Below are 13,414 nucleotides of genomic sequence, written 5' to 3' on the forward strand. Positions count from 1 at the left end.
CCCACTACTGAATCCTCTAACAGAGGAGGGTACATAGTGAAGCAGATAGTTGTATGCATGGCAGATGCTCCTTTGACCTTGGTGGAATACGTGTTGTTATAACAGGATTTCTACCTCTTTATACAGTTCTGAAAGTATTACACACTAAAAAAAGATTCCATTCCACCCCCCCCGCCCCTACAGCCGAGAACTCTCTGGTTTATTCTTCTCCGAACGTTTCTAAAACAAAAGACATGGAATTCACAGGGGTTTTAGAGACTTTATTTATGTATAAACAATTTAAACACTTTGCCATAAATTATCTTTGCCTGTCTCTATTCTTTGCTTAGCAGCAAATTAAAATTAATATAAAAACTCAATGAACAATTCATACATGTATATTACAAAAAAGTTCTGTACCAAAGTTCTTATTAGACTTGTTTTTTTATTTTTATTTTTTTTGTCTTGGTGACCATAATGTGATTGTCTCAGTTTCTTGACCAAACAAACACACTAATGTTTTTTTTTTGTTTTTGTTTTTAAATCTGAAACAGTGATTGTGCCGTCTGGCTGATGTATGTACAGGGTGATCTGAATTGGTGCCCATTTGCAATAGTGTTAACACAATGCCCACAGCTCTACTAGAACTGATACCAACAAACTACTGAATCTAAACAGACTACACCCTGTAACTGTGTTATACTGTCCACAATGGAATCTTCAAAGACAAACAAGAGTATGAAATTTATCAGTAGTGATTTATAGCCACCGTTTTGAATTGAACTCTACACTCTGCCCCTCTTTGAATAAGTTAACTTTTTTAGGCCAGACAAAAGCAGGGCCGGAGTGCAAGTGCAGGTTTATATTCCTTAATATATATTTGTCACTATTCCCAGTGCTCTATTGCTCCTGTTCTCATTTCTTCCAGTTGCTACACACAAATCACCCCAGAAGTCATGTATTGAATGCACCTGTATTTTGCTTTTAAATGAAAAACCTCTAAAATGTTTATCAAACAAGCGGCCCCTCAGCTGGTCTGGTGGAGGTGGGTGGCCCTCTCGGATTTCTTGAACGTTTGCTCACGTGTGAATGGAGTGAGGTAATATAAGATGAGGCCTTCCTTTTCAATATTTTTGTTTTGAATTTTTTTTTTCTTTAGACCCAGAACAAGTGGGTAATATTTATTGGGGTACTTCTGAATTTGTACGGTTTTAAAGTTTTCAGTCTGGCTTTAGTCACTTCAGGAGGTGTTTTTTAATCACTCGGACAGCAGCATTTCACTCAAAAAATGTGAGCTTTGTTGCCACTTACTATCCCGAAGCAGCTCGGCCCAGTGCCCCCGTTGGTCTTCATCTCCTTAGGAGAGGAGATAACAGTTTTAGCTACTGATTCATCCAGGCAAGGATGACAGCAGATTAATTTGTTACCTCTTTCCCATTTCGTTCTGTCTTAAGAACTGGATGTTGCTGCTACTGTCTGCCAGCTCTGGGTACTGCTCCACTGGGAGCACATAGTATCCTTCGTAGCCTTGCACCCTCCCTGTGCTCAAAAGCTGCTGCTTCTCCCCTTCAGTCCACAGACGGCTGCCCTCTTTGCCATCCCGGGCCTTCTGTTGCTCTTTGAGCCAGGCTGACCCCAAGGCCCGTTGCCGAGCTTGATCCAGCACTCTCGCTTTCTCTTCATCCAACGTGTCAGGCGTCAGGCCATAACGTATGTTTATTAGCAAGGTGGAATACTGGAATTCAATATTTGTGAACCTTCGAGTCCTGCCGTTGATGAGGAAGGTCGGCTGGGACACTGTGACATTCACGCCACTGTCTAGAACCTTACGCCCACTGGTCATTGCAAGGGTGACAAGGTCGCCGTCAGATGAGCCAATCTTGACAAAATAATGGGTATCCTTCCCCTCAATACTATAGTGCATCTTTTCCAGGTAGTAGGCATTGTTAAGCACTGAGGCAATTTTACGGCTGTCTTCTGTTGTGACACTTGAAACACCCGTTGTCACTTTGCCTTCCTTCACAGCAAACATGACACCCTTGCCAATAATTGGAGTGGCAGTTGCAAACCAGTGACCTGCTTTCTCTCTTATATTGGCATGCAGTCTTTTAGATATGACTTGTCCCTCAAGGGCCATAAAAGCTTGGTTGTGTCTTTCTGTTGTCTGCTGGACTCCAGTGATTAACTACAATAACGACAGAAAAAAAAAAGCAAGTTACAGAGCATTTGGAAATGCAGACGACAAGAAGATGCTTCAATACTCCTTAAAAGCCCCATTCATTTACCCATTTTTAAACATACGGTTCAAATGTGCAGTTAACACACTACTATCCAAATCCCATGATATTAGAAAACGTGTGCACTATTTTTTGCTTAGTGAGGGTGGCATTGTCATTGGTAACTTGTTAAAACTATTTTTTTATGATCCCATGGGTACTAGCATGGAACTTGCTACAGCACTGAGCTCTATGTGGGGCAATAACTGCAGCAATTGGTTATATATCTGATAATCTTTATTTCAGTAAGTGGATTGGGGACTTCTGTCTTTTAAACATCTAATGCTGCCTTACCAAGTCAGAGTATTGGTTTTAAGTAGCTCAGTTTATCTTCTCTATCAGTGGCTCTCCACCTTCTACAGCAAAAAAAGGTCTTTCCAGACACATACTATCTAAGAACATAAGAGAAGCCATGTTGGATCAGGCCAATGGCCCATCCAGTCCAACACTCTGTGTCACACAGTGGCAAAAAATTTTATACATACACACACACTGTGGCTAATAGCCACTGATGGACCTCTGCTCCATATTTTTATCTAAACCACTCTTGAAGGTGGCTATGCTTGTGGCCGCCACCACCTCCTGTGGCAGTGAATTCCACATGTTAATCACCCTTTGGGTGAAGAAGTACTTCCTTTTATCCGTTTTAAGATTCTTACCTGGAGATGCCAGGACCTGAATCTAGGGTGACATACATTTACTGCATATACTCTCCCATTGAGCCACAGACCTTCCACTAAAGAGAAAGATAAGCAATATTTTTGAAAATATGTGTTATTGCCTCATTAGTGTCACCAATCAAATGGATCCCTAAGTCTATGGTCTTACCTTGATTTGTTATTTCCCTGTTGTTCCTGACTACAGTTTATAGGGTTCCACAGTGAATTCTACTTGTTTAGCTGAACTTTGGACCTCCCCCCTTTATACGCTACTTGACATACTCCTTTTTTTAAATCTTGGAAGCCATTTCCCACACAGTATGAATATCTGCTGTTTAAAAAAAAAAGGTCAGAAGTTCTGCTGCAGATGTGCAATCCCTTGCACACATCCAGCTGGACTTTTTAGAGATCATGGGCCTTCTTTTCAACTCATTGTTTCCTAAAAGATCTTGACAGGTTTGACTGCTGGCAAATTTTCAAACTACAGAAAATGTGAGGAAATGAAGCTTGTTTGCAACCAACAACTACTAACTACTTGGGTCAACCCCTCTATTGTGCCTCATGGTAGCTAAAACAATGGGCGTTTTCGCACTTACCTTAAGCCGGAGCGACGTCCTTCTTCACCGCGCAGCGTCTGCACGGTTTTCGCACTAATTGCTGCGGAGCACCTGGAAGAGCCGCAAAGTCCCGCGGCTCTTGCGGCGCAAATGTAAACCGGTTTTTGGCGGTTTACATCTGCGCCGCAAAAGCCGCGGGACTTTGCGGCTCTTCCAGGTGCTCCGCAGCAATTAGTGCGAAAACCGTGCAGACGCTGCGCGGTGAAGAGGGACGTCGCTCCGGCTTAAGGTAAGTGCGAAAACGCCCAATGTTTTTCCATGTGGTCTGATAGTCACCCCGAAAGAAATAATGTTGCTGACTCAAATGAAATTTGTAACTATGTTTTATGGTGGTACTTGAAGTTTGCTTGCAGTTATGCTATGATACTCTTTGCTGATATAATGCTCATCAATAAGCACCAACAAGTATATAAAAACGTTTATGATGGCATTAAAAACCATTTCACAGAAGTGTGAAAAAAATACATAAATTGTATTTTGGAGTGCTTTCACTAACTCGAGTCAAATTCCCATGTAGTTTGGGGTAGTAAACTGCCAACAAAAAACAAAGCAAAAATCTGTGTAGAAGTCAATGTGTTTGGCAACATCCAGAGCCTGTTACAAACATATATTATTATTAATCACTGATATTTTTAGTATTTGTGGGGTTATTTTTCCACCTCAAGATTAGATCTGTCTGTGATGAGGTAAAGGTTCCTTCAAGATTTGTGCTACTATAAATTGTTCTAAAATGGGCCACTATGTTATATTGAATTAGACAACCTCCCCTCCTTCCAACTGCAAATTTAGGAGATTTGTGGGGTTGTTTTATGTCTTAAGCGGACCCATGGTGCACAGTGGTAAAGCAGCAGTACCGCAGTACTGTGGTCTGATCTCTCTGCACACAACCTGAGTTCAATCCCAGCGGAAGCTGGTTCAGGTAGCTGGCCCAAGGTTGACTCAGCCTTCCACCCTTCTGAGGTCAGTCAAATGAGTACCCAGCTTGCTGGGGGGAAAGTGTAAAAGACTGGGGAGGGCAATGGCAAACCACCTCGTAAAAAGTCTGCCGTGAAAACGTTGTGAAAGCAATGTCACCCCAGAGTCAGAAACGACTGGTGCTTGCACAGGGGATCTTTCCTTTCCTTTATGTCTTAAGCACTTTTCTGCTTCCCGGGGGAAAACCCCTCTAAGTGGTAACAGAACGTTTTTGGAGACACTGTCTACTGATGTGCAGGTGAGAATGTCCTTAAAGGTCATAGTTTGTTCACATACTTCTATATGCATCCCCCCCCCCCCTTCAGCCTGTTCCATTTTATTCCAAAGTTTTTCCAAAGAGTTTGGAAAATAATTAGTCCAACTTCATATGCTTAAATTTGAAAAGAAAAGGTGTTCTTAATGCTGGGGTGGTGGTATTGGTATCAATCAGAAACTTGCTTGACAACAGATATTTGCACTTTACAAATGATTTCAAGGAATTTTCTGAGAGATGATCTCCTTCATGTTATCATTAAATTAAACTAAGAATCTAAAATGGCAACTAAGCCCCCAGAGATTAGCTCTGTCAAATAAATTCAGGGTTTAAAACCTATTTCCATTCAGTCATGCAGTTTTATGTCACACATGAAACTTCCATTAACAGAAGAATAACTGCATGTTACAGTTTTTTTTACTGCCTTACACAATAGGCGTAAAAGTAGGAATATTACAAGGTGACAATATGATCGACTATTGCGTCAAGCGAGTAACATTTTTAATGAAAAATACTGAAAGCGCTTAACAGCGCTGCAAAGAGAGTAACAGTATTCACGGACAGAAAATAAAGATGCGCAGCACGAGATCCATCCAGTTCAGTTTATTTCAGTTTCACCAGACAGACTCAGCCCGTCAGATACACTTTGCCATTGACATATGGATAAAATAATGTCAACTGCAATGTCGCTCAAGCAAATTCTTCGGGTGGATAGAAAGCACTTCTGCTTACCTGTCCATTTTCGCATGCTTGAGACTCTGACAGCTCATAAGGAGGAGGCACAAAGTACATCCTTGCTCTTGGGAAACCAGGTATAATGTTGCTGAGCTGAAAGCCAAACATCACTAACCAGCTCTTCACATCTGAGAATTAAAAGTAAATATGTGTGTGAGACCTGACGGTGCAAAGTAAACATTGATCACACTGAATCTTAACATCTGCTTAGAAGGCAGGGTACAGCTTCAGAATTTTTAGCCTGAGTTATTTTTCTTAGGAAACAAAAAAACAAATGCCCTGGCTAAGCATGAAGAACAAGCGCTGTTTCTTTTGTATCAAGAAACAAGAACGTTAACAGGGAAGCTCTCTTCTTGGCTATCAAGTTCACAGGAATCCTAAAAACGATCTTTCTGCCAATCGACGGCAACATAATTTGTCCTCGTTATCACTGCTACAACTACTATGGCCCCGGCTCCACGCCGTTAGCATGGGTCTGTGTGTCCGCAACATTTCCTAATACTTATCTCATTTGGTGATCACAATTGTACTATACAATATTCTAACAGTGCCTTGATGATTATATCTGTACATAGGGTTACGTGCCCAATATTTTGATTCCTTAGTATGGAATAAAGAGATGTTAGGAGATGAATACCTTCTTGTGAACACTGCCGCTTTCTCAAACATGTGTTTTCCCTCACAGCTGTCAAGGGCCTTGCCATGGAAGGGTTAACTGGTTACTACTGTGCCTATTCTTTTCCCAAGCTGTACTTTTCCCATGCCGCTATCTGTTGTTACTTTCCCAGGACAGCTCTCTGCCCATCTGCTCTCTGGTCAGGATAGGGTTGCCAAGTCCAATTCAAGAAATATCTGGGGACTTTGGGGGTGGAGCCAGGAGACATTGGGGGTGGAGCCAGGAGCCAGGGTGTGACAAGCATAATTGAACTCCAAGGAAGTTCTGGCCATCACATTTAAAGGGATAGCACACTTTTTAAAATGTCTTCCTTCCATAGGAAAGAATGAAGGATAGGGGCATCTTCTTTTGGGGCTCATAGAATTGGACCCCCTGGTCCAATCATTTTGAAACTTGGGGGGTACTTTGGGGAGAGGCACTAGATACTATACTGAAAATTTGGTGCCTCTATCTAAAAAAACAGCTCCCTCAGAGCCCCTGAAACCTCCAGATCAATTTCCCATTATGCCCTATGAGAATCGATCTCCACATAGGGAATAATGAAGTGCTCAGCAGACGTCCCCCCCCCCCCGTTTCTGGAGACTCTGAAGCGAGGGATTGGCCTCTCTACTCACGAGTTACTGCCAACTTCTTCAAAGTAACACAGACACCTCATCCCAAGAGGAAGCCTTTTAACTGGAGATTGAAGCCTCCGGAGGTGGAAACGCACATGATCCTCAGGAGGCGGGGCTTCCCCCCGCCGGCCAGCTGACTGGGGGTGGGAAGAAGCCTGGGAAAGCAGGAGAACCCCCGCTGGGACCTGGAGATTGGCAAGCCTAGGTTAGGATGTTATATCTAGGGGCCATTGCTTGATAACACATCGTATCAGACTGCAGCCTTGGAACTTGTGGGAAACGAAACCAAAGTTCTAAAGTTGTACTATGGAGGGAAAAGGGGGCTTATCATTGCTTGGTATTGCTTACTACTGAAACTATATTAATGACTGTAACTATACATTGCCCCAGTTCTGACTCAGACGCTGTCTGAGCATAGACCTACCTGAAACTCTTAATAAATGGAACTGCTTGAAATAAATGGACTGTTTATTGAGTAACCAGGGAGGACGCCTGACAGCAGCAAGATAATTAAGCAGATGAAAGATGTCAGCACTCAACAGTGGGTATTAACAGCACAATCCTCAAGGGGGGGGAGGTTGCGCTTTGGGAGCTGACTTACCCCCATGTTGGCGCAAGCTCCAGTTATGTAGGTGTAAGTCTAGTTACGCTGATGTAAATGACATGATGGCACAGTGCCGCTGGAGCTGTCTGTCACTCGTGGGCACTGGCAGAGGGGTGGAGTGGCTGGCTGTCGGCATGACAGAGGCATAGGCCCCCGTGCCAAAGTAGGTGGGGATAGTGTTGGGGACAGGGCCAGAGTTATTCAACTTCTTGAGCCCTTTCAGACTGGGAATGCCCCCTGTGAGAGGCGTAAAATTACAACAAACATGGTGTATTCCATTGGCACCCATGGAACATGAAAAGAAAATCTTCCCCCCACTGCTGAGTCCCTGCCCATTAGCCTTAGAAGTCCTGTGGGAGCTGACAATAGGCCCAGTCAATCCTCTCCCTCCCTGGGGTGACCACTCCCTCTCCGCAGGACCCGATTGCAACCCCGCTTCCTACAAAAACTTCCACTTGGGCCGTGCGCAACTCTTTAGGCAGGGCGCGTGGCATGGGACTCTGTCTCATTATCTCCCTGCTGTGCAAAGTTAGAGAGAGGGATGAGGTAGTGTGCTGGTGGTGACGCACAGAGAGGGCACTTAGCGCTACAGGGTGAGCACTTTGACATGCAAGGAGGAGAGCGAGGTCTATGCCTTGCGGCGAACCTCCCCCATTTCAGAATCCCAACATTGACCTTCAGAGGCTCAGTATACAAGGACGCTCCCTCACGGACATATAAGCACAGGCGAGCACCCCAGACTTGCCTCCCCTCTCCCCTCACTGTGACAGCATCTCTGGCGCTCAAGCCTGGCATCGAGCTCACGTGCGGGGCAGCACAAGCCATGGCTGCCACAGCCTCTACTTGCCATGGGAAAACCTCCCTAGAAGGTTTTCCGTGACGTGGTCCGTCCTTTGCCTGGTTCCCACCCTTGTCAGGGCACAGGTGAGCCAGGGAAGGGAGGGGTCCGGCAGCTGCTCTGCTGCTTGCGGTGAGCCAGCTCAGCAACTGCCCCTTTAAATAATTTCCTTGCTGAAACACAGCGTTGAGCTGCAGCTGATGAATCGCAAGCAATCTGGGAGCACTTCAACCCAGGACAGGTGAGTGTGAGTTGGCTGGTTCCATTATGTGCCTTATTGGAGGGGGTGGTGGTGGTGGTGGTCATGGCAACACTCCCCTGGGACTGTCTTTGCCAACCCTGTCAGGACAGAACATCCATGTCTGAGGCTGGCATGGCACTCCTCCCTGGTTGCCATGGATCTATTCCACTGCCTTGCAGGGGGAGATTCAACAGAGAGGCTTCCAGGTGTAGTGACTCCCACCCCTTGCACTCTACTCAGTCAGCTGTTCCAGCCTTCCTCTTGCACCCGGCAAACGTACTTGAGTTTCACCTGGGACGCTGTCCTCCTTAGGATCCTGCCATGTCAGCCATCCTCAGTCCCCGGAGTTGAGGTGGATAGCTGCGTCGCCCCTTGTCATGGATTCCAGTGCAATAAAGTCTGTGCTGTGGCCCAACTTTGCCTCTGCTGCTTGATGTCTGCTATGTGGCCAGAGCTCCAGACCCCTGTCCACTCCACTTCCTCCTCACCCCATCCGCCACTCTCTCTGTGGGCTTCCCAAGGGAACGTCTAAGATGGAGGGCTCGCTTGCCTCCCAGGCTTCTGTGTGAGGGGGAAGGGCCCAGAGGGTAGTCTGGGTGAATAAGCCACCACATTACGCTGGCTAGAGCATGAGGCTGGACAGGGGCGTCTGAGGGCCTGTTCCCTGCTTGTATCCTGGGAGCTGGGGGGTTGCATTGGGTCAGATGCACACCTTCAGCCTGACCGACCTCCTGGGGTTGCTGTGATTGCAGAACAAAGAAGAAGGGAATGATGCAGCCGGGTGGTGGGGGGGGTGGTGGTCACTAATGGAATGGGTGCATGGCTGAGGCTCCTAAATCTCAGAGGAACCCCATCACTCGTGGATGGGGTTTCTCTGGCACCGGGGTGGGGGGGTGGGAAGGGCATCTGTGCACATAGCATGGGGGGCACTGGGTCATGGGGTTCCTTGAGTCAGTATAGGGCAGAGACATTTCAGGGGATGGACTCAAAGTATTTGCCAGGAGCTTGCCCATAGAACATGCTGGCATGCAGGGAAGAAGAAGAAGAAGATATTGGATTTATATCCCACCCTCCACTCCGAAGAGTCTCAGAGCAGCTCACAATCTCCTTTCCCTTCCTCCCCCACAACAGACACCCTGTGAGGTGGGTGGGGCTGGAGAGGGCTCTCACAGCAGCTGCCCTTTCAAGGACAACCTCTGCCAGAGCTATGGCTGACCCAAGGCCATGCTAGCAGTTGCAAGTGGAGGAGTGGGGAATCAAACCCGGTTCTCCCAGATAAGAGTCCGCACACTTAACCACTACACCAAACTGGCTCTCCACACCAAACTGGCTCTCCACACCAAACCGGCTCTCCACACCAAACTGGCTCTCCTGGAAAGCAGATGACTATGACCATGTGTCTGTCATTAGCCCAGGGCTCTGTCAGGAGGTGGTGTGGGAGAGGTGATTGGCCTCTCTAGAACTGCCATTCTCCACCCCAACTGTCACATGCAACAGCACCTGCCCCAGGAATGGCCACTCCTGTTGCTCCAAAATGTCCCTTCCCTTCTGCCACAGTATGCCAGGAGGCCATATTGCAGAGGAATCACCATGGACACCGCCTCGCAAGCAGCCAGGTTTGCTCCCCCGCACTCATGTCCCAATGTAACTTGGCCCTTAGGGAGCCAACTAGCAGTGCCGGAGTTCTGTGGTGGCTGGCCGTTCCAACGCAGGTGTAACTCAGCATTGCTCTGCCCATGTGTTAGGTCATAGGCAAAAAGTGGTGCTTGATTCCGTATATAATAACTTAGCATAGAGAAAGCAGTGGACATATGAAGCTGCCTTATACTGAAGCAGACCCTCGGTTCATCAAAGTCAGTATTGTCTACTCAGACTGGCAGCGGCTCTCCCAGGTCTCAAGCTGAGGTTTTTCACACCTCTTTGCCTGGACCCTTCTTAGTTGGAGATGCCAGGGATTGAACCTGGGACCTTCTGCTTCCCAAGCAGATGCTCTACCACTGAGCCACCATCCCTCCTACATATGAAGCTGCCTTCTACTGAATCAGACCCTCGGTCCATCTAAGTCAGTATTGTCTACTCAGACTGGCAGCAGCTCTCCCGGGTCTCAAGCTGAGGTTTTCCCCACCTATTTGCCTGGACCTTTTTTTGGAGATGCCGGGGACTGAACCTGGGACCTTCTGCTTACCAAGCAGATGCTCTACCCCTGAGCCACCGTCCCTCCCCAGTGCTTTATGTAAATGGAGGAAGCTGTTAAGGGAGAAAGCGGTATTGAACAGCAAGTCATCAATGACTTCATAAACATACGGTACAAATGAGTACTATCCTTGTCCACGCCAGGAATAATTAATGTGACTTTAAACAAAAAACCTGATATTTAAGCTGCAGTTGGTAACTGAGCCGGACACATAAAAGGTAAGCTAGACATTGCATGTGTATTTTTCTCAGTTTTTTAAAAGTGTCGTTTAGGAAGCTTGTGATTTTAAGGGCAGTACCACTGGGTGGCGGGATTGCTTTTACTTTTTCTCTCAGTGGAAAACTATGCCCTCAAGTGCTCTTCCACCAGCAGGTGAGATTTGACCCAAGGGCTGCCGGGAATTTCCCCCCCACTTATCCGTGATTTCTGTCATTTCAAGAGCATACCCCAGCTGAAGGAAACCCTGAATACAAGATAATATTAAGTGAGAATACACAGCTCTTTGTGGTTTCTATGAATTAGTCATACTTCATTTTAAAGATAATTTGCGTTTTTCTGAAGTTTTAATCTCCTCTGAAATTATGCTGGCTGCTGAGGGGCGGGGGGGGGGGAGGCTTTTTTGTTCTTAAGAAAATTACTGTGGCCTTAATTACAACACACTACTTATTCTGCTCTGAAAAGAGTTTCTCTTGAATGGATCTTAATTGACTTTCTTTGAGCAAACAGAAGCTTGTTCAAGTACTGTGTGATCCTACTAAGAACCAAATGAGTATTAATGGAAAAGGATGTTAGAACTTCCACTCAACTCAAAGCAGGCTGTTTATCAGGGTTCGTTTTGTAGAAAAATAGGTGGCGGAGCTCGTTAGCATAGCTCATTAGCATATGCCACCCCCCCCCAGCCAAACGCAACCCAATGCAAGAAAGGAGAGCCCTGGGCGAGCAAGGCCTGCTTGGGCTGGCTAGAGATCCAGTCAGCCCAAGCAGGCCTCGCTCGCCTGGGGCTCTCCTGGGCTGCCCCCCCCCCCAGTCAAAAGGCCAGCAAGCCACCCAAAATCACATAAGAAGTGGAGAAAGGGTGGTGTGGGCTTCTCCAGGGGTTAAGGAGGGCTGCTGGGGGTGTGGCAAAGCTCCTGGCTGGCTGCTCGCTCTCCTAATCCAGGGATTGTTATGCAGCTGCACTTACTCTTCAATGCACAAGGTAGGTGGTGAGGAAGAGGGGGAACCCTCAGAAAGGTTCAGGAGCTGAATCTGAGGCCTGCTGTTCATCCTTGAATCCAAATGTGTTACTTGAATCCAAACGTGTCTCAATCATTTTTGGTTCTTAACAGGGCTTTTTTTGTGTAGCAGGAATTCCTCTGCATATTAGGCCACACCCCCTGATGTAGCCAACCTCCTGGAGCTTACAGTAGGCCCTGTACCAAGAGCCCTGTAAGCTCTTGGAGGATTGGCTACATCAGAGGTGTGTGGCCTAATATGCAAAGGAGTTCCTGCTACAAAAAAAGCCCTGGTTCTCAAACAGTACTTTAAACATCAACGTTTCTCCTTTTTTTCCCCAGTTGAGTTTAAGTTCTTATTCCTATTGAGTTCGAGCTCATACATCAACCATTTTATTTCTTGGACACTGGGAGAGCCAGGGTATTAGAATCCTAGGAGCTATTCTTGGCTCCAGCATTGGCTTGTTTTAATGGACTTCAGCAGAATACGCAGTGAATCTCAAAGCAGTGACTCAACACCACTGAATTAAATGGGTACCTGACGGAAGCTTTGCATGACAACATTCCCCTCTGTAAATCAACACAGTGTCTGCTTGTAAAGTGTCATCAGGTCAAAGTCTTACAAGGTGCTGAACACAGTTACTTTAATACACCACACAAACTAAGCTCTTGCATAGCCTTAGGCATTTTTAAGTCAGCAAGCTTATTTCACGTGCTTAGAGTTCAGGGCTCTCGATTGTTCTGCCCGTCAGCTTAGTAACATTCCGAATCAAAGTAATTATGTTGAACGATAGCAAAAATATGTCCCACCCTGTTAACGTGTTTGAACAGAATTTGTATACAAGCAACGCTCATATAATCAGTCATTCAGCTTCCATTCATCATGTGCTTAAATCCCATTGATCTTAGCGTCAAGTCTGCTTTAACTCTGGTCAAGCCTGCACTCAGTCTTTGGTTCAGGAGAGAAGCATCCTGGGTAAAGCCATACTGTATGCCAATGCTGCTAGCTTGAACTCTCCTCACCCCCCTCCTTTCCTTTGTTATGTAGCTGTGCTTTGAAATGGGAATATGTGAAAGAGATAATAGGGCCTTCTCAGACTGGGCATCGGAGGAGGTTGGAGTCGAGGAGACGCTCAAGGCCAAGTCAGGTCTGAGAACGAAATTGTAACATCAATGTGTGAATGTGCCCTGCATAGTACCCCTCCCTCAAGAATCCCTTTGAAGTGTACCTTATATGCTTGCATTCTACTGTATGATCTTTAGTCTTTCAATCTCCTTGTAGTCGAGAACTATGATATCAATAAACTAGCTACTTTGTTATCAACAAAGCCTCGTTATTGAATCTACCGACTTGACACTTAGTACATGTTATGCCCAAAGAACTGATGCAGAGATACACTCTCAGTTTTTTTTTAAAAAAACGGTTCCTCGTGTCTTAACGAAGAACTAAGACATGCCATTAAGCTGTGAAACCTTTCTTCAATACTTCTTACAAGGCTAGGAGTTTCAGATCTATCAAAGACGAGCCCTCACCCCGAG

At 46.0% G+C, this 13,414-nt stretch overlaps 1 protein-coding gene across 3 annotated transcripts in view; it reads right to left on the bottom strand.

The window, feature by feature from the left end:
• Nucleotides 1-245: 245 nt before the first annotated feature.
• Nucleotides 246-13,414, bottom strand: part of TENM2 (teneurin transmembrane protein 2) — a 1,752,117-nt gene continuing 1,738,948 nt past the window's right edge. For all 3 annotated transcript variants that reach the window (XM_060240624.1, XM_060240625.1, XM_060240626.1), the window contains 2 exons: nt 5,492-5,622; nt 246-2,164 (listed from right to left, as the gene is read on the bottom strand). In XM_060240624.1, the coding sequence (XP_060096607.1) occupies nt 1,403-2,164; nt 5,492-5,622 (893 nt within the window). In that variant the 3' untranslated portion in view covers nt 246-1,402. The remainder of the gene's footprint in view (nt 2,165-5,491; nt 5,623-13,414) is intronic.

This window comes from Heteronotia binoei, chromosome 5, assembly GCF_032191835.1.
Source record: "Heteronotia binoei isolate CCM8104 ecotype False Entrance Well chromosome 5, APGP_CSIRO_Hbin_v1, whole genome shotgun sequence".
NCBI lineage: Eukaryota > Metazoa > Chordata > Lepidosauria > Squamata > Gekkonidae > Heteronotia > Heteronotia binoei.